Genomic DNA, 27878 nt, shown 5'->3' on the forward strand with positions numbered 1-27878 from the left:
TAGGAAAAACATAGGATAAGCTTAGATAGGGGAAGGGTATGTAAGAGATTGGTATATAAATAGAAGTAGTATGTATAGAGTTTAAAAAGTAAATGCAAAAAGGCCTGTAATAAAGTTCATTGTCCCCTATCTCTTCAGTTCCCCTTCTGCTTTCAACTCTTTCAGATGTTGGGTTTTTTTTTTTTTATATTAAAAAAAATTTTTTTTATTGTTTTTATTTATTTTTGAGACAGAGAGAGACAGAGCATGAGCGGGGGAGGGGAAGAGAGAGAGGGAGACACAGAATCCGAAGCAGGCTCCAGGCTCTGAGCTGTTAGCACAGAGCCCAACGCGGGGCTCAAACTCCCAGACCGTGAGATCATGACCTGAGCCGAAGTCGGACGCTCAACCAACCTAGCCACCCAGGCGCCCCAGATGTTGGTTTTGATATTAACTTCTATATTCTGAAATAGTTTTATTATATTGCTGTTGCTTCATGTATCAATTAAAAAGATTTTTTTTAATGTTTATTTATTTTGAGAGAGAGAGAGCACAAGCAAGGGAGTGGCAGAGAGAGAGGGAGACACAGAATCTGAAACAGGCTCCAGGCTCTGAGCTGTCAGCACAGAGCCCGACGCAGGGCTGAAAGTCATGAGCTGTGAGATCATGACCTGAGCCGAAGTCAGACACTCAACCGTGTGAGCCACCCAGACACTCCTCAATTTTAAGTCCACCCTGTGAACTTCCTTTTCAGATACATAAAGATTACATTCTTTTACCCTTTCCCTTTCTCTCAGGGTAATTGATGGGCCAAAAAAAGTTCTGTGGCTTATTTTATATTTTACAAGAAATAAGTTCTTGTTTATCTTTTGTTTCCAAGAGTTTCCTGGCGTGTTTTAAAATTTTTCAGGTGTGAGTCACTGATTCATTCCAAATTCTTCAACTCTTCTTAATACTAAGTTTTATATTTTTATATATCATTATATGATTAGATTTTTCCCTCCCTTTCCCCTCTCCCAAATCTCCTTTGTCCTTTATCTTCCTACTCCAATTATTGATTTTTCATTAGGGATACTAAATAGCTATCTTCTCTTCAGATCATCCTTGAAATTCCTTTTGCTTTTATATTGTTTTGGATCTCCAGTTTCCAGGATTCTACGTGGACATTGTTATTGGTTTACTTCTTTGTTTTGTTAAGATGACATCTTTTCTGAGAAAGGGTGCATGGGAGACAGGTGTTTTTTATACCCTTCAGACCTAAAAGTTTCTGTTCTACCCTTAATCTTGAAGACTTCAATACAGAATTTTGGGTTGAAAATTATATTCTTTAAAAAATTTAAAAGTATTGCTCCATTGTATTCTAGCTTCTGATGTTGCTGTGAGGTTTTTTATTTTTTTATTTTTATGTTTTTTGAGAGAGCAAGTTCGAACAGGAGGAGAGGGGATGGGGAGGGGGAGAGAGAATCTCAAGCAGGTTCCATGCTTAGTGGGGAGCCCAGTGTGGGGCTCCATCCCACGACCCTGGGATTCTGACCTGAGCTGAAATCAAGAGTCAGATGCACAACCTACTACTGAACCACCCAGGTGCACCTTCTTTGAATTTTTTTTTTTTTTTTTTAAAGTAAGCTCTACCTCCATCATGGGGCTTGAACTCCTGACTCTGAGATCAGGAGTCACATCCTCTGCAGATTGAGTCAGCCAGACCTCCTCTACCCCCATATAGCTTTGGAGAAGTATTAGCTATTTTTATTCCTGAGCTCCTTCTTGTCACTCTTTCCACTCTCCCTGAAAGCTTTTAGGATCTTTATCCCTGCTCAGTTTTAGAAATTTCATGATGAGGGGCACCTGGGTGGCTCAGTTGGTTAAGCATCCAACTCTGGGTTTCTGCCCAGGTTACAGTCTCACAGTTCGTGGAATCAAGCCCTGCATTGGGATTCTCTCTCTCTCTCTCTCTCTCTCTCTCTCTCTCTCTCTCTCTCTCTGTGTGTGTGTGTGTGTGTGTGTGTGTGTGTGTGTGTACCTCCCTCCCTCTCAAAATAAACTGAAAAAAAGATTTGTGATGGTAGGTGTTTTGGTGGGTTTTTCGGTTCTGAAATATTTTGTAATTTCATCATTTCCAAACCTTCAGATTTTGTATTATGTCTTCTTGGAAGTATTATTAGTCAGATATTATGTCTTCTTGGTTGATGGTATACTTTCCTTTTTCTCCCCATTATTTTTCTTTGTCTCTACCACTTTTTGGAGATTTTTTTACTTTTACATTGTGGAACTTTTGTTGAATTTTACAAATTGGCAAATTTTAATTTTATTTCTTATTTATTTTTAATGTTTATTTTTGAGAGAGAGAGAGAGAAAGCGAGCATGAGTGGGAGAGGGACAGAGAGAGAGGGAGACATAGAATCTGAAGCAGGCTCCAGGTTCTGAGCTGTCAACGCAGAGCCTGATGTGGGGCTCGAACTCACAAGCCGTGAGATCATGACCTGAGCTGAAGTCGAATGCCCAACTTACTGAGCCACTCAGGCACCCCATCTTATTTATTTATTTTTAAAGTTTTATTTATTTATTTAAGTAATCTGTGCATTACATGTGGGACTCCAGTTCACGACCCCAAGATCAAGAGTTGCATGCTCTTCTGACTGTCAAATTGCTATAATTCTAATGGGGTTTTAAAGTGTGATTGATGTGTATGCAAAAGCTATATAATGTATATTTGTACACATTGAAGGTCTCTTTTGTAGTTTGAATGCATTTTTTAATAGTATTCTGTTCTTGTTTCAGTAATCCACTCTTTGTTTCTGAGGACATACATTATTAAAACCTTTTTTCTTTCTGCATTTTATCTACATTCTTTGAATTTCTTTTTACCATTTGTTTTGACCTACCTTTAGTGATGCAGCTTTCCTTGCTTGTCTTATTGGTTATCTTTACATGGTTAAGAGATGAGCATTCAAAGATGGATTAGAAGTTCTTTGTTGGGGCCATCTCAGATGTTGGCCCACGCTGTAGATTGGAAAATGGTGAGCAAGCTTCATTACCAGGGATAAGTAGGCTTTTCTCTTAGGTCATTCATATTCTCTAAGAGAAATGTCTTCAGGTCTTTGGCCTTGAGATATTTTAGTCTGGTTGTTGGGTGGGGCATGTTAGTTGGAGAGATTTCCCAGTCGTAGTATCACATAGTTCTCTTCCTTTCAGTGTCTTTTATCATCCCTGTCTTCAGCATCAGTTTTTCCTGAACTTAATCTTGTTCGTTTTATGTACAGGAGGAAACTTCTTGTTTCCCTGGATCAAGTAGGAATAGTATCCTGGCTACCTAGGAATCTGCAGGTTTTAACCGTACCTTTCATTTAGTCCTATTTTCTGCCCAATGCTTCATCTCTGCCTTTAGAGGTATCTGATGGTCTTTGTTCTTGAGCCTTTTCAGTGTTCTGTGGTGTGGGTATTTTTGTTGATAAATCCTTCTATAGCCTCTTCCAAGTTTATTTCTCCTGCTCTCAGTTACTATTACTCCCTTTGCTGTCATCCAAAATTTGTTGCCATTTGTTAACTGTTCTTCCATTATCTCTTACCGTATGGAGTTAAGTCTTTTTTCTTTCAGTATATTTGTAGTGAGGTTTAGAACAGAGAAGAAATAAACTTAAGTGTAAAATCAAGCTGGGCTTAACTGAAAGTGATGTTTTATTTAAAAAACACACATTCTCTTCCCCCCGCCCCCCGCATTGTGGGTAGGGAAATATAGAGAAATGCTCTGTTGAGAATTAAAATGCCTAGACTTTTCAGAATTGAGTGTCATACAATAAAATGTATAAGTTATGTAATAATTAAAGATAAATGTGTGTATGTGTTTATTGTCACTTCGATTCTTAGTTCTTGAATTTGTATATTTTGGGTCTGTAAGAACCTAGATGCAGTTTGCTCTTTGTTCATACATAAGTTTTGTCTTTTTAAGATTAGTTTCCTGGTCAGTTAGATGCCCATTTCCTGCCAATGAATTTTATTTTTTATTTTTTTAATTTTGTTTATTTGAGAGAGAGAGCGAGTGAGCGTATGCACGTGTATGAGCAGGGGAGAGAGGTGGAGGGGAGGAAGGGAGAAAGAGAGAATCTTAAACAGGCTCAGGGGGGAGCCTGACGTGGAGCTTGATCCCCCGACCCTGGAATCAAGAACTGAGCCGAAATTAGAGTTGGACGCTCAACTGACTGAGCTACCCAGATGTTCATGAATTTACTTTTTTAAAGTTTTTATTTAATTTCTACACCCAACATGAGGCTTGAACTCACGACACTGAGAACAAGAGTTGCACGCTCTTTCAACTGAGCCAAACAGGCACCCCCTTGGCATTGAATTTTTAAAGTAAATTTGACTGTTTCTTTGGCTTTCCTAATCTAAATCTGACCTCAAGGTCTTTTTTGGGAAGGAACTAAGATTCTTTTCTTGCTAAAGAAAGATATTTCAGTGTATAATCCTTCACTTTGAACTTGATTTTTCCTGAACCTAAAGAAAAGCTATTTGTCAGAAAAATACCAACAGTAATATGTTGATTTTTTTTCCGGAGGAAATTGTAATAATATAGAATTTTAAAGGTGGAGGAGTTCTTAGAGATAAAATCTCTTTCATTTTGCTAACTGAGAAGACAGGCCTGATGTATTATTTATCTATTTCTGTGTAACAAATTACTCAAAAAGTAGTATCTTAAAACAATAAACATTTATTATCTTTAGAGTTTTTATAGGAGTGGAATTTGGGAGTGGTTTTGCTGGTTCTTTGTGGCTTGGATTTCTTATGAGGTACTGTTGAGGTTTTGGCCAGGTTATGGTCATCTCAGGCCTCATGTGGGGCTGGAGGGTCTGCTTCCAAGTTGGCTCACTTGGTTGGCAAGCTGGTGCTTATTAGTAGTATGAGCTCTTTTTTTTTTCTTTTTTTTTCTCATCTGGACCACTCCAAGGGCTCCTGGACTATTAAAAAAAATTTTTTTTAACATTTATTTATTTTTTGAGAGACAGCAGGAGCAGGGGAGGGGCAGAAAGAGAGGGAGATACAGAATCCGAAATAGGCTCTAGACTCTGAGCCATCAGCACAGAGCCTGATGTGGGGCATGAACTCACGAACCATGAGATCATGACCTGAGTCGAAGTCGATGCTTAACCGACTGAGTCACCCAGATGCCCCCTGGACTATTTTACAACATATAATTGGCTTCTCTCAGAGCAAGTGATTCAAAAGAGAGCAAGGCTGAGTGGCACTGTCACTTATGACCTAGTTTCAGATGTCACACAGTCATTTTTGCCACATTCCACATAGATGTTAGTTATTAAGTATGTTCCACATTCAAGGGGAGGAAAAGTGGGCTTCACTGTTTAAAGGGAAGAATATTAAAGAGTTTATGGCTATACTTCAAATTTGCCACACTTGGAGAAATGAGATGACGTCTACATGGTCATAAAGGGAGTTGGTGCTCTATTTGGACTACAGTATAGATGATTTAAATTGATAATATAAGTAGGTAAGTAATGGTTTTTCAGTTGTCCTCCATCATTGGAAAGAATTATTCTTATAATCTGGTACTTGATGATCATTTATTTATTGATTTACCAGACTCTTTGATTATCCACAGTGTGCCAGGCATTAATGCTAACTGAACATGTCTTAACTAGATTTGTGTGTAATAAGTTACTCTTACTGTATTTATTTATGTATACACACACACACACACACACACACACACACACACACACACACGCTGAAGAGTGTGAGTGTATATTATTCCTAAATGCTTTTCATTAGCCAAAGAGGGTAGGAATGCCCTTCCCAAGTTAGCCTTCAAGCAAATTAGTAATGTTAAAATACATTTTTTTTTTTACTACTTGGCTGCAAATCCCTTTATGTAAAATAAAACAGCTTTACAAATAAGGTTTTTATTTTAGCCAGTTTCCTAATATTTACTAAACATAGGAAGTACTCAGTGCTTAGAGAAGCAAAGATAGATGCCACAATTCTTGTTTTTAAATGGTTCTTTATGTGGAAAAGCAGATAAATATCTAGATAACACTGAAGACTATAGCTGTCAACCTAATTTGGTGACTTTTTACTAACCGAAGTACCAGTTTTTGGTGTAATGCTATCTTTATAAATGACTGTAGTGCTACCCTGTCATGAAAAAGGAGACCAAAACTTAAAAAAAAAAAAAAAAAGAGGTACTTTAGGATTTGCCAATTTGTGATTTTTATATTACTTGAAATATACAATTGTCTCTCTAGAAAGCATTAATTTATTGAAAAATTTTCTTTCTCTTATAGGCAATGTCTATGCTGCTTCAAGGAATATAAGCATTTGGAGATTTTTAACCAAGTAGTGTGTGCACTTATTAACTTAGTGATTGCCCAAGTTCAAGTACTCCGGGACCAGCTTTGTAAACATTGTACTACTATTAACATAGATTCCACGTGGCAAGATGAGAGTAATCAAGTGGAAGAACCACTGAGTATAGAAAGAGAGTGTAATGAAGGAAGTACAGAAAGACAAAAATCAATAGAAAAAAAATCAAACTCTACAAGAATTTGTAATCTGACTGAGGAGGAATCTTCAAAGAGTGGTGATCCTTTTAGTTTATGGAGTACAGATGAGAAGGAAAAACTCTTACTATGTGTGGCAAAAATTTTTCAAATTCAGTTTCCTTTATATACCGCGTACAAGCATAATACTCATCCTACTATAGAGGTATGTGAAAATAGGTATTGTGAGTTTTAAGTAATACTAAGTTATAGTTATGTTGTCAATTTTTCCTGAATAAAGACAGAGTTATTATTGATGGAAAAATTTATAAAAATAACTACTGTTAGGAAAAAGTATTCCAGTTTTCTCTAAACCATTTTAGTAGCAACTTGGGTTGAACATTTGCTCAACATAGTCCTATTAAGGAAAGATTCACAGATTGAACTCATAAGAATTAAACTGTCAGTGATATAAAACATTTTGCTGATGTACACTTATGCTGTAGTGTGATACTTTCAGAAAGTAATAATTGAGGAAAAAGAAGCAGGTGGAATTTTGAATTTTATTCTTAGAAACATTGGTAACAGTATTTGGAATGTCTCACATTAAGAAAACAAAGTATCCTTAACTACAAAGTTTTTTTTTTTTTAATGTTTATTTATTTTTGAGAGAGAGAGAGAGAGGGAGACAAGAGTGAGTGGGTGAGGGTCAGAGAGAGGGAGAGAATCTGAAGCAGGCTCCAGGCTCTGAGCTGTCAGCACAGAGCCCGACGCGGGGCTCGAATCCACGAACTTTGAGATCATGACCTGAGCTGAAGTTGGACACTTAACTGACTGAGTCGCTGAGGTGCCCCTTTAACTACCTGTTCTAAATGATAGTACTTTCTTTTATGAGGTGCCCCTTTAACTACCTGTTCTAAATGATAGTACTTTCTTTTATAATAAGTCAAGATGCTTGACATACTGGTTAGTGATACTTTTATAAGCCTTTCAAAGAGTTTAGAAACCCACCTTAGGTTTATTTAGATGATAGCATTACTTTATACACATGGTGGGAATTGAGACAGTTAATATGATAATGTGTTATGTAAGTGGCATAAAAAAACAGATCTGTTATTTCTCATGCTTGTCTGAGTTGGCTGGGCAATTCTATTGGTTTTATGTGGCCTCACTTAGGCAGTTGTATATTTACTTTGAGAGATGAAGAGTTTAAAGGTCCAACATGGTTTCACTCACATGTCTGACAGTTGGTGCTGGATGTTGTCTAGGGCTCCTTGGGTTTTCTCCACATGGCCTCTCATTCTCCACTAGAGTTGATTGGCTTCTTTACGTGGTGGTCTTAGAATTTCTCCAGGAAGACAAATGTGTAAGCTTGTATATAAGGCCTCTTAAGGTCCAGCCTCTGAAATAGTATAAATTCTACCACATTCTGTTGAAGCACTTAATGAGGGCAGTTCAGATTCAGGGGGGTATGAAGTAGACTCCCATCTCTGGATAAAATACCTCATTTTAAACTTTAACAGATCTACCACATGCTTTTTAAAAAAGTCTGCCTATTTTCTCTGGCTTATTCTGTAATCTTCATATTGACTTCTCTAAACTTCTTTCTTCATCTGGAAAAAAGTAGTTCCTTACTGAAAATGTTTTCACATTGAATTGAGACTATTTAAAAACAGCCTAGGAGGTGCGTATTTCCCCTATTGGAATTTTCCATAAAAATATTTTAAAACATTGTGCTCTACTTTCTAGAATTCTTTGTTATCTTTCCATATAGAAACCTTTTAATGAATCATTTAGTAAACATCCTAAAAATTGTCAGCTCAGCATCCTTTTTATTTAAAAAAATTTAATAAATTTTTATTTTAAATTAATTTAATTATGCTTATTACAATATAATTAATTTAAATTTAATCTTTAAATTAAATAAATTTTAATAAATTTAACTTAGTAGTTAAATTTAATTTTTGATTAAATAATTTAATAAAATTAAATTTCTCCAGTTAAAAATTTTTAACAGAACTCAAGTAATACTAAATCAGCTATTTTCTTCCTCAAATCAGTTTGCTCACCAGTTTATCATTTTTTAATGTTATTGGGAAAAAAAATCTCCAAATATAAGCATAGTCCCACTCCCCTGCTTTCCCGTTTGAAATAAAGTGCCTCATTATTACTGTTATTGAGGATCAGTCATTCCATGTGACTCTTTGGTTGAAAGCAATAAATTCATGAGGTCTTTGAGGTAAAATTCTAATTAAAAAAAAAAAAAACACCTTAGATATAATACAATGTAATACAGTGCTACACAGAATTGTCATCTCCTTATACAGAATTTGTGTGCTTCTGTAATATTCTGTTCATAATATAGCTGTTTCCCAGGTTTCTGATATGTTAGTAATGTTTTATTAAAAATTCTTGAAAAACGTATGGTTTCTGTCCTAGTGGCCATGTGGTTCTATGTGGTAGCAGTCATATTTAACTTTGATTTTAATTTGATCCTGATTTTGAGTTTTCTAAAGAAGCACAAATTGGCCAGGACTTTTCAGAAGATGATTCAGTACTCATGTGTTAATATTTAGATAGCTATGACTTTAGAAAACTGTCAACAACCTGATTTTATATAAAGGGAATTGGCTTACACGGGTTAAAAGTTTTGGTCAGGTTTGCAACGTATATTGCTGAGAATTGTAGAATTCAGGTCTTATTCTGGGGTGCCTGGGTGGCTCAGTCAAGTTAAGCATCCGAGTCTTGATTTCGGCTAAGGTCGTCATCATCACACGGTTGTGAGATTGAGCCTTGTGTTCGGCTGTGTGTTGAGCATGGAGACTACTTAAAATTCTCTCTCTTTGTTCTTCTCATCCACTCATGCTGTCTCTCTCTAAAATAAAATTAAAAAAACCAAAAAACAAAGAATTCAGGTCTTACCCTGCTACACTGCTTCTTACATCACTTCAGACTAATCTCTGCAGCTATTGCTATCTTGCCAGTAGTGAATAAAGTAGGAACTTGGAGCCCCTCCTTCTCCCCATCCCTTCCTGTCTATATCCTGCTTTTCTTCCTATCAAAGTCAATAATATTTTAAAAGATGTAGTAATTAGAAATAGGTATATTTAATTGAGGTTAAACTTTTTGGGGATGGGGACAAGGAGCTGTTGCATTCTTTTCTTAATTCTGAATCATTATGTGTAATTCTGTGAGGTGTTGCCCTAGTATTCTAAGTTTTTTTCCTAAGTAAAGTGAAATGAGTATAAAAATCAGAGAAAAGAAGAGAAACACTGCCCTTGTTAAATATGTGAGATATGATTAGATAGACTTAAATATATACACTATGTTCCAGATTTCTGAATCTGGTTGGGTTTTCTCTTGCCACTTTCCACTGACTTTTTAATTTATGCTTTATTAAATTAAGTATTTTAAATTCACCCTTTTAATGTATGCAATTTAATAAGTTGTAGTGTATTCCTACAGTTGTGCAACCATCACTAACTAAATCCCATACTGATTTATGACTTTTTTTGTTTTATATTTATAGAATTCAGACGCTTGGATTTGTCTCTAATTTTGATAAACAGATGTACCTTATTCAAACTATTAAAAAAATAAACATTGACCATCTATTCTAGGAACTGCACTATTTATTGTGTATACAAAGATGAATAATCTACAGTACTCACATTCAAGGAACAATCCTAAACAACTCAAATAGCTTGTTTGTCTTCTACTCATTATCTTCCTTGTCACCAATCTGTGTGGATGGCTTACTTCTGTAGAAGCGAATAGAAGCTCTGCTTGTTCATTTGCAAGCAATTATAAGCCAATGGAGACTTTCTTGGATTGCATTTTATCACTATCCTCTCCTGAGCTTCTTTACTTTAAAGCTCTACTGCCCAATATGGTAGTGAACAGACAAATCTGGCTATTTAAGTTAACTAAAATTAAAATAAATTGAATTTGTTCTTCAGTCACACTAACCATATTTCTTTTTACTTTCTTTCCTTCTTTCCTTCCTTCCTTCCTTCCTTCCTTCCTTCCTTCCTTCCTTCCTTCCTTCCTTCACATATTTTAAAAGCTCAGTAGTCACATGGGGCTCGTGGCTAGTGTATTGGACAGTGTAGACAATATTTCCATCATAGCAGAGTGTTCTGTTTTGCAGAACTGTTTGAGAGTATGGCTTTGTTTGATTAGGTCTAGTCATTGGTGGTAAACTGTATGCTCTCCAGAATTGGTAGTCTTAATTTTCCATAACAGCAGATTATTTGATACGCTGATGACTTCTTTTTAAGCAAAAATTCTATTCCTAATTCACTGGCCTTCAGTTTTTCGTGGTTTGGTCATGGAGCAGCATTTGTTTGTTTGTTTTTAATTTAATTTTTATTTTTCTTAATGTTTATTTTGAGAGAGTGCATTTGTGGGTAGGGAGGGATAGAGTGAGAGAGACTCCCAAGCAGGCTTCCCACTGTTGGCTCAGAGCCTGACTTGTGGCTCAGTCCCATGAACTGTGAGATCATGATCTAAGCCGAAGTCAAGTGTTAGATGGTTACCTGACTGAGCCACCTAGGCTCCCCCTTGTTTAATTAGATGTGGAATTACTTTCTTTTTTTTTCTTAAAAAAAAATTTTTTTTAACGTTTATTTATTTTTGAGACAGAGAGAGACAGAGCATGAACGGGGGAGGGTCAGAGAGAGGGAGACACAGAATCTGAAACAGGCTCCAGGTTCTGAGCTGTCAGCACAGAGCCTGACGCGGGGCTCGAATTCACGGACCGCGAGATATGACCTGAGCTGAAGTCGGCCGCTCAACCGACTGAGCCACCCAAGTGCCCCAAAGAATTACTTTCTGATTACTCATTTATTTCTCTTTATTTTCTCTTTTAAAGTAATAGGTCCCTCTCTTAGTTCTAGAAATAGAGTGCCTTTATCTTATGTAATAAATGAGAGATTTTCTAAAAAGACAAAAACTAATAGGTTTCTTAAGGCCTTTTTAGGGATCAATTTAAAATTGGAACTTTTTTTTTTATTTATTTTGAGAAAGTGTGAGTTGGGGAGGGGCAGAGAGAGAGGTAGAGAGAGGAATACCAAGCAGGCTGTGCACTGTCATTGCAGATCTCAATGCAGGGCTTGAACCCATGGACCATGAGATCGTGACCTCAGCTGAAGTCGGACACTTAACCGACTAAGCCACCCAGGGGCTCCTAAAATTAGAACTTTGAAACAAAATTGATGTTGATTTGGTTTTCAGGGAGGCTTCTTAGTATTGTTCATAATGTTGTTACCTATAGGTCTATGTTAACTCTTTATATACTACTAAAGATGAGATTTTAAAGACACCTTAGAATAATGTCTTCATGTATTAAGAGTAGAAACAAGAAAGGATAAAATAGTTCTTTTGAGGAGTGAAAATAGAAGTAACCAAGTCCAAGAGCTGACATTTTGCACATCAGAATAGAATTCTGTTAGGACATTTTCTAGCTGTGTTCATGTTAGGCACTAGAAATCTTGACTCCAGTCTAATATTCCAGCATGGTTGATCTGGCCCATGAATCTTTAATACCACAGGTGTTCTTACATTCTGGACTTGTTGAAGACAGAAGGTTTGTTGAGAATAATTTAAAGCTTTACCTGTGGCCTTGCTAGTAGAAGCTCAGGAATAAATTTAAGTTTAGTATACTCACTTTGACAGGTGTTTTGACCTGTCTTAGGACAGTTTTTGATTAGTTGGAAATGTTCTGAGAGTTTTATGTGATGCTCTCAATCAGTTGTTTTCGAACTTCATTTCAGCAATGGAATTTACATGAAGCAAGCAGGTAACAGCAATGAATGACAGGTTTCTTTGGTAGTGTTTTTCAGATGAAAGTATTAAACTTTCTGATAGAAAGATTTTCATTGTGACTAAAAAATACAGAATATACAACATATAGACTTAAAAGAGCCTTGAACCTCTCCTTTCTCTATCATCTCAGAAAAACCATTGTTAGGAAATTAATTCAGATTATTTCCAGACATATAAAAAGTAAAGAAAATCAGATCAAGTTCGTAAATCCTAAGTTTTAGAAATGTAAAAAAGGCAGTATCTTTCGATGCCTGTACATGTGGACCCACCTTAGCTTTTTTTTTTTTAATTTTTTTAATGTTTATTTATTTTTGAGACAGAGACAGAGTATGAATGGTGGAGGGTCAGAGAGAGAGGGAGACACAGAATCCGAAGCAGGCTCCAGGTTCTGAGCTGTCAGCACAGAGCCTTACGCGGGGCTCGAACTCACAGACCGTGAGATCATGACCTGAGCTGAAGTTGGAAGCCCAACTGACTGAGCCACCCAGGCGCCCCCCACCTTAGCTTTTTAAAGGAATAACTTACCATAAAAATCAATTGCTTAAAATATATAATTTAAGCATGTTTTAGTAAGTTTACAGAATTGTGTTACCATTACCTCATTGCATTTTTACAACAGTTCCATTGTCCCAAAAAGATGCCTCGTGGCATTTCACCTTATTTTTGAAAGCTGTATAAGACCCTAGATGGTTATATCACATTTTAGCCATCCAGTTGATGGATATTTAAGTTGTTTCTAAGTTTGAGATATTATAAATAATTTCAGGTAAGCATCATTAAACATTTTCTAGCACTGCTTTTATTAGTTGTTAGGATAAATAACCAGAAGATGAATTGCTGGGTCAAAGAGAATGTGCATTTTAAATGTTGGTAGATATTGCCAAATTACCCTCCAACAAGGTCATACCTGTTCATATTCTCGCCAACAGTGAATGAATATGCTATCAAGTAGTTTAAATCATATGTATACAAAGCACATTGTGGAATTTTTAGGTAAAAATTAAGTGGTTTTAAAATGTTATAATCTATTTTTGTGACAATTATCCCAATTCTTTATGGAGACATTTTTTATTGAAAAGGCAATATATAGTATATAGTGTAGAGAGATTTCTTTGCAGAAGAGTTAAAATACATATTAGAACTGAACCGTATAAGCTTCAGTTAGGAATATCATTATTCATGATGAGAAACAATTGCAAAAACCTGTTTCATGTTGTGTAAACTCAATCTATAGAATATTGTCTTTTTTTGCGTATATTTGATGCAGAAATTGTATTTTTTTCTTCAGAGATTATTATCTTGTAGGGTGACCTAATTGTGTTTACTTTGTTTTTGTTTTTTTAAATCAGGATATATCAACCCAAGAAAGCAACATATTAGGGGCATTCTGTGATATGAATGTAAGTGTTTATGTTTTTCTTATTCTCAGGTTTATGGGAAATTCAGTTTTTTATTCATATAGGTCTTTGAGTTTATTTTTATATTTGGTCAGTATCTTTTCCATTTTGGTAATAAAATGAGAATTATTCCTGATGAGTTTAAATTTTTTTTCCCCCTCAGGATGTAGAAGTACCATTGCATTTGCTTCGTTATGTATGTTTGTTTTGTGGGAAAAATGGCCTTTCTCTCATGAAGGATTGCTTTGAATACGGAACTCCTGAAACTTTGCCATTTCTTATAGCACATGCATTTATTACAGTTGTATCTAATGTAAGTATTGTTTGGAATTGGTTTTAATCTTGGGAATTAATGGCTTTAATAACATGAGTTTTATGTACAGAAAAACAGGTTTTGAGTGGCTTGCATGTACAAGAATTTTTTTCCTGGGTGATATTTTGAAAAAAATTGGGTACAGAAGCCTTTATAAAAGGTCTTATAATAAAAATGGAATTTGTATAAAGTAACTAATTTAAGTTAAATAAATAAATTTAGACCTTTACTACTTCTGTGAACAGATGTCTTATGTTAATTTTACTTTCCTTGCCTGTGATTTTGTACTGGGAAATTTTTGGCATTTTAGACTTTTAGTTACAAGATTGTTTGCTTAGGGTGCTACTACAGTGTGCCTGACTTAGAAGACTTAATAACATTTTTCTGCATTTGTAAAGAAGATAATTATTCTGTGTTGTAAATGTCAGTTACTGTGAAGCACAGTAAGTGTGGAAGCAGAGATACTTTGTTTTATTGAACTTTCTTTTTTTTGAGCTTCCCAGATACTGAGAGTTTTACAAAGGGATGGTTTGTGGCAACCTGTGTTGAGCAAATCTATTGATGCCTTTTTTCCAATAAGTGGTTCACTTTGTGTCATTCTTGTAATTCTTACAACATTTTAAACTTTTTCATTATTTTTATATTTGTAATGGTGATCAACGATTACAAATCACTAACCATCATAGGATGGTTAGTATTTTTTAACAACAAAGAATTTTAATTGAGGTTTATACATTTTTTTTAGGTATATTTTTTCACATTTAATAGACTACAATATAGTATATACACAAGTTTTATATGTACTGGAAAACTAAAAAATTAGTTTGACTTGCTTTATTGTGACATTAGCTTTATTGTGGTGGTCTAGAACTGAACCTGCAGTATCTCCAATGTGTGCCTATAATGAAATTCAATATTGTTTCATAGGCATATTCACCATTTGGTTATTTTATGAGAAGTACTTTTTCACGTCGTTTACTTGTTTTAAAAAATCACATTGTCTGCTTTTCCTTACAGATGTGTGAAGATTCCTTATGTTTCATATGCAAATCCTTTGTCTGACATACATATATTGCTAGTATCTTCTTCTAGTCTATGGTTTGCTTTTCATTCCCCTGTGTCTCTTAAGAGCTATTATTCCTCAATCTTAATGGTTTGTAATTTATCAAAGCTTTTTTGTTAGGGTTGTGTTTTCATTTGTGGATGAAAAAGTCTTCTCACCCTAAGGTCATGAAGTTATTTTCTGATATTCTGGAAGTTGTATTGTTTTTCTTTCACATTTTGATTACAGCTCGATTGGAGTTGATTTTTGTGTATGGTGTGGGTGGTCAAGATTAATTTTCTTATAGACAAACACTGGTTCTAGCAATTCAACAAACACTGTCCTTTATTCTTTGTTTCCCAGTATAATTTTTGTTATAAATTAGGTGTGTTATGGGTCTGGGATCTCTAGCATATTACATTAGTCTCTTTGCTTAATCACATCATCTTAATTTCTGGAGCTTTATAATAAGTCTTGCTATCTAGTAAAGCAAATTCTACTTTCCTGTCCTTCTTCTACGTTTTTGTTTTTGTTTTGTTTTGTTTTTTTTAGGTGTAATTGACATATAGCATTATATTAGTTTGAGGTGTAGAATGTAATAATATTTGTATATATTGCAAAATGTTTGTTACAATAAGTAGTTAACATCCAACACCATTCATGGTTAACAAATTTTTTTTTCTTGTCCTGAGAACTTTTAAGAACTATTCTTACTTTCAAGTATGCAATACAGTATTGTTAAGTACAGTCACCATGCTGTACATTACATTACCATACCCTGTCATTCTTAAAGAGTGTTTTGTCTCCTCATGGACCTTTCCATTTGGAATCAACACCTAAGCTCTGCACATAAACATTTTGGGTTGCCATGAATCTATACATCATTCAGAGAGAACTGTCATCTCTTCAGTATTGAGTCTCCTTATCTGTAAATATGGTAAATGTGTTTTTATTTGCATGTTTTAAATTTCTCTCATTATAATTTTTTGTATTTATGTGTTGAGGTATTAATGTGCCTTTTTTAAACAATTTTTGTTTTTTTTTATTATTTTTTAAGTTTATTTTGAGAGAGAACATGCACGTGTGTGGTGGGGGGAGGGACAGAGAGAGAGGGAGACAGAGAATCCCAAGCATGCTCCATGCTGTTATCACTGAGCCCAATGTGGGCTCTAACTCATGAACTGGGGCTTGAACTCACAAACCAGGAGATGATGACCTGAGCTGAAACCCAGAATCAGACGATTAACCAACTAAACCACCCAGGCGTCCCTCTTCTGCCCATTTTTAATCGTGTGTGTGTGTGTGTGTGTGTGTGTGTGTGTGTGTGTGTTGAGTTGTGTAACTTTTTTTTAATATGAAATTTATTGTCAAAGTGGTTTCCATACAACACTCAGTGCTCATCCCAATAGGTGCCCTCCTCAATTCCCAGCACCACACTCCCCTCCCCTCCCTCCCACCCCCCATCAACCCTCAGTTTATTCTCAGTTTTTAAGTCTCTTATGCTTTGGCTCTCTCCCTCTCTAACTTTTTTTTTTTTTATTTCCCCTCCCCTGTGGTCTTCTATTTAGTTTCTCAGGATCCACATAAGAGTGAAAACATATGGTATCTGTCTTTCTCTGTATGACTTATTTCACTTAGTGTAACACGTTCCATTTCCATCCACGTTGCTACAAAAGGCCATATTTCATTCTTTCTCATTGCCAAGTAATATTCCATTGTGTATAAAAACCACAGTTTCTTTATCCATTCATCAGTTGATGGACATTTAGGCTCTTTCCATAATTTGGCTGTTGTTGAAAGTGCTGCTGTAAACATCAGGGTACAAGTGCCCCTACGCATCAGCACTTCTGTATCCCTTGGGTAAATTCCTAGCAGTGCTATTGCTGGGTCCTAGGGTAGATCTGTTTTTAATTTTTTGAGGAACCTCCACACTGTTTTCCAGAGCGGCTGCACCAATTTGCATTCCCACCAACAGTGCAAGAGGGTTCCCGTTTCTCCACATCTTGGCCAGCATCTGTAGTCTCCTGATTTGTTCATTTTAGCCACTCTGACTGGCATGAGGTGGTATCTCTGTGGTTTTGATTTGAATCTCCCTGATGAGTGACGTTGAGCATCTTTTCATGTGCCTGTTGGCCATCCGGATGTCTTCTTTAGAGAAGTGTCTATTCATGTTTTCTGCCTATTTTTTCACTGGATTGTTTTTTGGGTGTGGAGTTTGGTGATTTCTTTATAGATTTTGGATATTAGCCCTTTGTCTGATAGGTCATTTGCAAATATCTTTTCCCATTCCGTTGGTTGCCTTTTAGTTTTGTTGATTGTTTCCTTTGCTGTGCAGAAGCTTTTTCTCTTCATGAGGTCCCAGTAGTGTGTATGTGTTGAGTTGTAGAAGTTCTTTTTTTTTTTAAGTTTTTTTATTTTTGAGAGAGACAGAGCGCAAGTGGGGGAGGAGCAGAGAGAGAGAGGGAGACACAGAACAAGAAGCAGGCTGCAGCTCTGAGCTGTCAGCATAGAGCCCAATGCAGAGCTTGAACTTGGGAACTGAAAGATCATGACCTGAGCCAAAGATAGATGCTTAACTGACTAAGCCACCCAGGCGCCCCATAAATTCTTTACATATTTTGGATATTAACTCTTTTTAATTTAATTTTTTTTAATGTTTATTTTTGAGAGAGACAGAGACAGAGACAGACCAGAGGAGGGGCAGAGAGAGAGGGAGACACAGAATCTAAAGCAGGCTTCAGGCTCTGACCTGTCAGCACAGAGCCTGATGTGGGGCTCGAACCCACGAACCTTGAGATCATGACCTGAGCTGAAATGCTTAACCCACTGAGCCACCCAGGTGCCCCTGGATATTGATTCTTTATCAGATAAGTCATTTGCAGATATCTTTTCCCATTCAGTAAGTTTGCCTTTTTTAGTTTTGTTGATTGTTTCTTTGCTGTACAGCAAAGAAGTTTGCTTTGCTGTACAGCAAAGAAGTTTGATGAAGTTGTAATAGTTTATTTTTGCTTTGGTTTCCTTTGACTCAGGAGACATATCTAGGAAAACTTTGCTATGGCCGATGTCTGAGAAATTACTGCCTGTGTGTGGTCTTTTATAGGATTTTTATGGTTTCAGATATCACATTTAGGTCCTTAATCCTTTTAGGGTTTATTTTTGTTTATGATGTAAGAAAGTGGTCCAGTTTCATTCCTTTGCATGTAGCTACCCAGTTTTTGCAACACCATTTGTTGAAGAGCTGTTTTTTCCCCAATGTATCTTCATTCCTCGTTTGTCAAAGATTAATTGACCCTATAATCGTGGGTTCATTTCTAGGCTTTCTATCCAATTCCATTGATTTGTGGGTTTCTTTCTGTGCCAGTACTGTATTGTTTTGATTACTACTGCTTTGTAATACAACTTGAAGTCTGGAATTGTGATAACTCCAGATTTGTCTTTCTTTTTCAAGATTGCTTTGGCTATTCGAGGTATTTTGTGGGTGCATACAAATTTTGGAATTGTTCTAGTTGTGTGAAAAATGCCATTGGTGTTTTGATAGTAATTGTATTAAATGTGTAGATTTCTTTGGGCAGTATGAATCCATGAGCATGGAATGTCTTTCCATTATTTTGTGTTAACTTGAATTTATCCGTGCTTTATAGTTTTTGGAGTATAGGTCTTTCACTTCAGGTTAAGTTTATTCCTAGGTGTATTTTATTAATTTTGGTGCAGCTGTAGATGGGATTGTTTCTCTTAATTTTTCTTTCTGCTGCTTCATTATTAGTGTACATAAATGTAGTCAGTTTCTGTACATTGATTTTGTATCTTGCAATTTTATTGAACTCTTGTTCAGTTCTGTTACCTTTTTGTGGAGCCTTTAGGGTTCTGTATATGTAGTATCATGTCATCTGCAAATAGAATTTTACTTCTTCCTTAACCAATTTGGGTACCTTTCTTTTTCTTCTCTGATTACTAGGATTTCTTTCTTTTTCTTTCTGCCTTTCTTCCTTCCTTCCTTCCTTCCTTCCTTCCTTCCTTCCTTCCTTCCTTTCTTTCTTTCTTTCTTTCTTTCTCTTTCCTCTTCCTCCCTCCCTTCCTTTTTTAATGTTTGTTTAGTTTGAGAGAGAGAGAGAGAGAGAGAGTGTGTGTGTGAGCAGGGAAGCGGGGGAGAGAGACTCTCAGGCCAGCTCCGTGCTGTTAGCACAGAGCCTGGTGCTGAACTCAAGAACCTTGAAATCATGACCTGAGCCGAAATCAGGAGTTGGACGCTTAACCGACTGAGCCACTCAAGCACTCTCGGTTGCTAGGATTTCTACTACTGTGTTGAATGAACGTAGTGAAAATGGACATCCTGTCTTGTTTCTGACCTTAGGGGAAAAATTTTTCACCACTGAGTCTGATGCTGGCTCTGGGCTTGTTTAATTTCTTTTAAATGTTTTATTTATTTTTGAGAGTAAGAGCACAAGCAGGAACAGGGAAAGGACAGAGAAGGAGAGAGGGGGGAACAGAAGATCTGAAGTGGGCTCTGCACTAACAGCAGCAAGCCCGATGCGGGGCTCCAGCTCACAAACTGTGAGATCATGACCTGGGCTGATGTCGGATGCTCAGCCAACTGAGCCACCCAGGTGCCCTGGCTCTGAGTTCTTCATATAAGACCTTTATTATGTTGATAATATATTCCCTCTAGACCTGCTTTGTTCTAGTTTTTTATTGTGAATGAATGTTGTAATTTTCAATAGAAGCAGAGAAACCATTTAACAATGATATGATTTTTATCCTTTCTCATTGATTGATTTCATGTGTCAGAATGATTGATTTATGAGTATTGAACCATCTTGCATCCTGGAAATAAATCACACTTGATTGCAGTGTGTGATTTTTTTATTGTATTATTTATTTGGTTTGACAGTAATTTTGAGGACTTTTGCATCTATATTCATGAGGGAGATTGGCCTATAATTCTCTTTTTTTTGGTGGTGTCTTTGTCTGGTTTTGGTATCAGGGTGATATTGGCGTCATAGAATGTTTTTGGAGATTTTCCTCCCGCTTGTATTTTTTGGAATAGTTCCAGAAGAATAGGTATTAACTCTTATTTAAATGTTTCATAGAATTCATTTGTTAAGCCATCTGGTCATGGACTTTTGATTTTGGGGAGTTTTTTGATTACTGATTCACTTCATTGTTGGTATATGGTCTTTTAAAATTTTCTGTTTATTCCTTCTTTAGTTTCATACAAACTGTACAAATACAGTTGTTTGTATTTCTGTAACATTGTTATTTCTCTTCTTTTATTAGTGATTTTTTTTCTTTGAGTTTTCTCTCTTTTTTTTAGGAGTCTCCCTAGGGGTTTATTAATTTTGTTGATCTTCTCTAGGAACCAGCTCCTGGTTTCATTTCATTGATCTGTTCTATTGCTTTTTTAAATTTGTGTATCCTTTATTTCTGCTCTGATCTTTATTATTTCCTTTTTTTTTTTGGCTGGGTTTAAGTTTTGTGTGTTTTTCTAGTTTCTTTAGGTGTAAAGTTAGGTTGTTTGAGATTAGTCTTTCTTCTTGAGGTAGGCCTGTATTGTTATATACTTTCCTCTTTATTTTATTTTAAAATATTTTGTTTTTAAGTAATCTCTATACCCAATGTGGGGTTTGAATGCACAACCCAGAACTCAGCAGTCGCATGCTCCACCAACTGAGCCAGCCGGCTGCCCTTCTATACTTCCCTCATAGAACCACTTTTGCTGCATCTTCAAGATTTTGTTGTGTTTTCATTTTCATTTGTTTCTGTGTAATTTATGATCTGTTATTTTTTGGTTTACCTGTTATTTAGTAGCGTGTTATTTAAACTCCTTCTATTTGTGATCTTTGCAGATTTTTTTCTTGTGGTTGATTTCTGTTTTCATAGCATTGTTGTTAGAGAAGATGCGTGGTATGACTTTGATTGTTTTGAATTTGTTGAGTTTTTTTTGGCCTAATGTGTGATCTGTTTTGGAGAATGTTCCATGTGCCCTTATAGTGTTCATTCTGTATTAGGGTGGAATGTTCTGAATTTGTCTATGAAGTCCATGTCCAGTTTGTCATTCATTGCCACTGTTTGCTTGTTTATTTTGGATGATCTATTTATTGATGTAAGTAAGGGGTTGTTAAAGTCCCCTACTACTATTACTGTCAGTTGTTTCCTTTGTTATTAACTGTTTTATGTATTTGGGTGCTTTCAGGTTGGGTGCATAAATATTTACAATTGTTGTATCCTCTTGTCGAATTGTCCCCCTTATTATTATATAGTGTCTTGGTCTCTCATTATAGTCTTTGTTTTAAAGTCTTATTTTGCTGAGTATTCTACCTCAGCTTTCTTTTGACATCCATTTGCATGATAAATGTTTCTCCATCCTCTCACTTTTAATCTCCAGGTGTCTTTCAGTGTGAAGTGAATCTCTTATAGTCTGTATATAGATGGGTCTTTTTTTTTTTTTTTATTTTGGTCTATTTCATCAGTTTGGTCTTTTGATTGGAGTGTTTAATCCATTTACATTCAAAGTAATTAATGATTAGCTGAACTGAAGCTTTCAGGTTTGGCCAATTTATCTATATATATGTACCAACATATTCTCAAACAAGACATCTAAATTATTAGATAAATATTCTTTTTATAGTAATTCCACACCTCTGTCCATTTTGCATACAGGTCACCTGCACTAATTTATGACATTCTTCATACTCTTGAGACTCTCCATAGGGGTTCACTAATGACAGTCCAGGTGTGAGGAATAAAACTTGGTTTCCCTGCTAAAAACAAAAAAACAAAAAACAAAAAAACCCAAAGTAATTATTGATAGGTATGTATTTATTGCCATTTTGTTACTTGTTTTGTGGTTTCTGTAGATTATTTCTTTCTAAAATTTTTTTTCTTTACTTTTGAGAGAGAGACAGAGTACATGGCGGTGGGGAGGTGCAGAGGAGAAGGAGACAGAATCTGAAACAGGCTCCAGGCTCTGAGCTGTCAGCACAGAGCCTGACGCAGGGCTTGAACCTGCGAACAATGAAATTATGACCCAAGCTGAAGTTGGACACTTAACCATCTGAGCCACCCAGACACCCCTCTCTAGATTTTTTCTGATCCTTTCTTCCCTTGTGCTCTTTTCTGGTTTGTTGGCTTTAGTGATATACCTGGATTCCTTTTACTTTATTGTTTACATATTTACTACTGGTTTTTGATTTGTGGTTCCCATTAAGTTTGTATATAACATCTGTGTATAGCAGTCTATAAGTTAATGGTCACTTAAATTTATTTTTTTAGAGAGAGAGTGTGCACATGTGCAAGCAGGGGTGGGGCAGAGGGAGAGGGAGAGAGAGAATCTTAAGCAAGCTCCACACCCAGTGTGGAGCCTGACACAGGGCTTGATCTCACAACTGTGAGATCATGACCTGAGCTGAAATCAAGAGTCAGACACTTAACTGAGCCACCAGGTGCCCCAAGTTTATTTTTTTAATGGTTTTATTATGACTACTTTTTAAAATTTTAGGTTCCCAGTCTAGTTAACATACGTTATTCTATTAGTTTCTGCTTAAGTTTAAATCCGTTTTTACTCTTCTTCTCTCGACATTTTAGGTGTATGATGTGAATATTCCATCCTTTTATTTTATGAACCCCTTGACCAGTTTTTATGGAAATACTTATTTTTATTGCTTTTGTGTTTGTTTTTGTTTTTACTTTTCATCCTCTCACAGTCTTTCCTTGTTACTCCAAGAGCCCCCTTTCTTGTAGATCTGGTTTAATGGTTATAAAACCCTTTACTTTTTCTTAGAGAAACTATCTCTCCTATTCTAAATAGCAGAGCACTTTGAATATATCATGTCACTCCTTTCCTGTGTACAAAGTTTCTGCTGAAAAATCTGGTGATAACCTTATGGGTTTCCCTTGTATGTAACTGTCTTTTGCTGGTTTAAACATTTTTTCTTTATTGCTACTTTTCGCCATTTTAATTAATACGTGTCTTGGTGTGGACATCTTTAGGTTGAATTTTAGGGGGAATTTGTGCCTCTTGGATTTGGATATCTGTTTCCTTGTCCAGATTAGGGAATTTTGCAGTTATTATTTTTTAAATGAGTTTCTGCCCCTCCCATTGCTCTTTATTCTTCTGAGATCCCTATAATGCAAATGCTGTTAACACTTAATGGAGTTACTGCGCTCCTTAAGTCTATTTAGTTTTCATAATTTTCTTTCCTCTTTTTTGCTCAGCTTAGTTACTTCCCATTACTGTCTTCCAGGTCATTAATTCATTCCTCTGCTTCCTCTAGCCTGCTGTTTATTCCATCAAATGTATTTTTAATTTAATGTAATTTAATCTTGATCTCTTGATTGCTTCTTTTTTATCTCTGTGTTAAGGATCTCACTGATATCCTCCACTCTTTTCTCAAGTCCAGTGAGTATCTTTATGATCATTACTTTAAATTCTGTATCAGGCATATTTCTTAAGTCTGTTTCACTTTGGTCTTTCTGTGGTTTGGTCCTGTTATTACATTTGGGAGATATTTCTGTCTCTTCATTTTGTCTCATCTCTTGTATCTGTTTTTCTGTGTTATCAATGTCATTTCTTTATCTTGCTCTTCATGATAACAGCCTTATGAAGAAGAGGTCTTGTAGTGCTTTGCAGTGCTGTGCAGTTCAGAGTCCCCTATTCTCCAGGGCCTGGTCCTTTTAGGTGTGTGTCCTATATGTGTTGCATGTGCTCTCCTATTGTGTCTTGGTCTCTTTTTCCTTCAGTACAGTTATCTGCAGATGCTGTCTTTGTGTATTGTGGTGATGTTTGGTCCTCAATAGGGGCTGGGCACATTTTAATAAAGTGTGGGAAATGACATTTGCCCCTGCAGCCACCTCTTGAACTGAGGTTCTGCAAAACGGGCAGCTGATTGGGAGATGTGTTGGCCAGATACATGCACTGGTATGTTGGGGTAGAGGCCTACAGCACTGGGACTAAGGGAATGTGATGGGGAAGGGTGGGTCTAGCAACATGTGGGGTGTGGGGTGGTGGTAGGCAGCTTGGTGCAAGTAAGTTAGGTAATGATTGTTGGCCCCGTTTCAGGTTTCTGCAGCTGCCTGTATGCTGGGTGGTGGGGGGAGGGAAATGGTGTTTGCCAGCTCCTCTGTTCCTGGAGGGGTCTCCTTGTGGTGACTGTCTCTCTGACCATGCTCCAAGATGAGCAGATCACTCCCACTCCTGTCTGTTTCCAGTGTCTTTCAAATTTCTAGTTTTGTGCTGTATCTGCAGGGCTATTTGTTATGCTATCTCTTTAAGGGTGGGGACTTTACTTCCTAATGCCATTTGGGCTCTCCTTTAGCTGAGCCCATTGAGTTTTAAAATTCCAGGCATTAAGTTACCCTGGTTTTAAGAACCCCCAAAATTCAGCCTCTCTTCCTTTCAGAGGCAAATGTGTGAAAGTTTTTTGTCCTTCTCTGTGCTGACTCCTTCCCCAGTATGGTTAGCTCAAAGACCATGTCTTTGCCCTTCCTGGTCTCTTCCCTACCTTGAGTTGTGGAGTTTGTTCTCCCAGTGTTTGGTTGTTTTCTGGATTATATATGTTGTGTTATCTAGTTGTATCTGTGAGGCTGTATGATCTTAGAGTCCTCCTACTCCATCATCTTCCCAGACTTCTCCAAGGTGTTACATGTCTTTATTAGATTTTTTTGTAGACATAAATTTTTTTGATACTTGTTTAAGGAGAATATTTTTGAAAACTTTATTTAGTATTTGTTCCTGGTAATTCAGAAAACATATGCTTATATATAATATGGGTTGTGTATGTACATGTATATATGTATGTATATTAATTACTTGTATTAACTTTCTATGCAGCATTCTTGACAAACCATTTAATTCTAAAAACACTTACTGAAAGTTGTTTTGGATTGTTCTGTTCACATAATCATATTATCTCAGAGTAATATTTTTAATTGAACTATAATTGACAAACAACGTAACATTAGTTTTTAGGTGTACAGTATAGTGATTTGACAAGTCCATATATTACGCTGTGCTCACCACAAGTATAGCTACCATCTGTCGCCGTACAATGCCATATAATATCATTGACTATATTCCCTATGCTGTTCCTTTTATCCTTGTGACTTACTCATTCTGTAAGTGGAAGCCTGTATATACCACTCCTCTTACCCCATTTTGCCCACCCTCCCACACTCTCCCCTCTGGTAACCATCATTTCTCTGTATTTATGGGTCTGTTCCTGGTTTTTGTTAGTTGGTTTACTTTGATATTTAGATTTCACATGTAAGTGAAATCATAAGATATTTTTGTTTTTCTGTCTTCTATCATTTAGCATAAAATGTTCTAGGTCCATTCATGTTATTTATGGGAAGATCTCATTATTTTTTGTTGCTGAGTAATATTTCATGGTATGTACATGTATATGTGCGTATAATTAATTCTTTGAGGAACCCCTATACTGTTTTCCATGGTGGCTGCACCAATTTACATTCCCACCAACAATGCATGACGTTTCATCTTTTTCCGCATTGTCACAAATGTTATATCTTATCTTTTTGATTCTAGCTGTTCTGACAAGTATAAGGTGATAACTCATCGTGGTTTTGATTTGCATTTCCCTGACGAGTAGTGATGTTGAGCATCTTTTCGTGTGGCTATTGGCCATCTGTAGGTCTTTGGAGAAATGCCTGTTCGGATCCTTTGCCCATTTAAAAAAAAAATTTTTTTTTTAATTTAAATTTTATTTTTGAGAGAGAAAGAGTGAGTGGGGTAGGGGCAGAAAGAGAAGGAGTCACAGAATCCAAAGCAGGCTCCAGGCTCTGAATTGTCAGCATAGAGTCCGACATGGGGCTCGAACTCATGAACCATGAGATCATGACCTGAGCCAAAGTTGGACACTCAACTAACTGAGCCACCCAGGTGCCCCCTTTGCCCATTTTTAATCAGATTATTTTTTGTGTTGTATGAGCTACTTAGATATTTTGGACTTTAACCCTTTATCAGGTATATCATATACAAATGTCTTCTTCCATTCAGTAGGTTGCCGTTTAGTTTTGTGAATTGTTTCCTTCACTTTGTAGAAGCTTCTTATTTTCGTATAATGACAGCAGTTTATTTTTCCTATCGTGGTTTTTTTTTTTTTTTTTTTGCCTGAGGAAACATATCCAGAAAAATGTTGCTGAGAACAATGTTCAGGAGATTACTGCCTATGTTTTCTTTTTCGGAGCTTTATGGTTTCAGGTCTCACATTTAGGTCTTTAACCTATTTTGAATTTATTTTTGTGTATGGTGTAAGAAAGTGGCCCAGTTTCATTCTTTTGCATATAGCTGTCAGTTTCCCCATTACCATTTATTGAAGGGACTTTTCCTCATTGTATGTTTTTGCTTCTTTTGCTGTGGATTAATTGACCATATAAGTGTGGGTATTTTTCTGGGTTCTCAATTCCGTTCCATTGATTTATGTGTGTATTTTTGTTCCAGTGTCATACTGTTTTGATTGCTACACTTTGTAATGTATTTTAATATCTGGGATTGTGACACCTCTAGCTTTGTTATTGTTTTTTAAGGTTTCTTTGCCTATTTGGGGTCTTTTGTGGTTCTATACAAATTTTGGAATTATTTATTATTGTTCTGTGAAAAATGTAGCTGTTATTTTAGTATAACAGCATCTTTGGTTGCCTATGAACATTTCAACAATATTCATTCTTCCTACCCATGAGCATGGAATATCTTTTTATTTGTGTCATTTCAATTTTTTTGTCATTGGTTTTTTTTGTTTTTAATTTCTAAAAAATGTTTCGTGAGAGAGAGAGAGAGCATGAACAGCATGCAGAGAGAGAGAAGGAGACACTGAATCCGAAGCAGTCTCCAGGCTCTGAGCTGTCAGCACAGAGCCCACTGTGGGGCTTGAACCCATGAACTGTGAGATCGTGACCTGAGCAAAGTCAGATGCTAAACTGACTGAGCCACTCAGATGCCCCGTCATCAGTGTTTTGTAGTTTTCAGAGTAAAGGTCTTTTAGCTCCTTGGTTAAGTTTATTCCTAGGTATTTTATTGTTTTTGGTGCAATTGTAAATCAAATTTTTTGTTTTTCTTCTATTTTAAGTTAGTCTTAGTTTTAATTCTTCTGTTTTAGTCTTAGGACTTTTATTTACTTTCTTAACTTTTGTACTATCCAGGACCTTCAGGTCAATTTGAATTAAAGACATTCATGATTGCTCCTAGTTTTAGAAGGAATTTTTATTTTTATTTATTATTATTATTATTTTTTGAGAACAAGAGCACAAGCAGGGGACAGGCAGAGGAAGAGGGAGAGAGAGAGAGAATTTTTTTTTTTTTTAATTTTAATTCTCAAGTTAGTTAACATACAGTGTAGTCTTGGCTTCAGGAGTAGAACCCAGTGATTCATCTCTTAATATCTGACACTCAGTGCTTCATCTTTCCCCTGTGTTCATCTGTTAGGTTTCTCAAATTCCACATGGGTGAGATAATGATATCTGTCTTTCTTTGACTTATTTTGCTTAGCATAATACCCTCCAGTTCCATCCACATTGTTGCAAATGGCAAGATTTCATTCTTTTTGCATTGCTGAGTAGTATTCCATTGTATATATACCACATCTTCTTAATTGGGCATTTGGGCTCTTTCCATAATTGCCTGTTGTTGATATAGCACTTGTGTAAACATTGAGGTGCATATGCCCCTTTGAATCAGCATTTTTGTATCCTTTGGTTAAATTCCTTGTAGTGCAATTGCTGGGTTGTAGGGTAGTTCTATCATTAATTTTTTGAGGAACCTCCACACTGTTTTCCAGAGTGATTACACCAGTTTGCATTCCCACCAACAGTGCAGTAAGGTT

The 27878-nt window shown here is 36.2% G+C and overlaps 1 protein-coding gene across 2 annotated transcripts in view; it reads left to right on the plus strand.

Annotated features, from left to right (window-relative positions):
* Positions 1-27878, plus strand: part of USP34 (ubiquitin specific peptidase 34) — a 250839-nt gene that overhangs the window by 51083 nt on the left and 171878 nt on the right. For both annotated transcript variants that reach the window (XM_040453637.1, XM_040453636.1), the window contains exons 3-5: positions 6273-6693; positions 13643-13693; positions 13854-14003. In XM_040453637.1, the coding sequence (XP_040309571.1) occupies positions 6273-6693; positions 13643-13693; positions 13854-14003 (622 nt within the window). The remainder of the gene's footprint in view (positions 1-6272; positions 6694-13642; positions 13694-13853; positions 14004-27878) is intronic.

This window comes from Herpailurus yagouaroundi, unplaced genomic scaffold (assembly GCF_014898765.1).
Source record: "Herpailurus yagouaroundi ecotype Mexico unplaced genomic scaffold, PumYag 210, whole genome shotgun sequence".
Classification (NCBI taxonomy): Eukaryota; Metazoa; Chordata; class Mammalia; order Carnivora; family Felidae; genus Herpailurus; species Herpailurus yagouaroundi.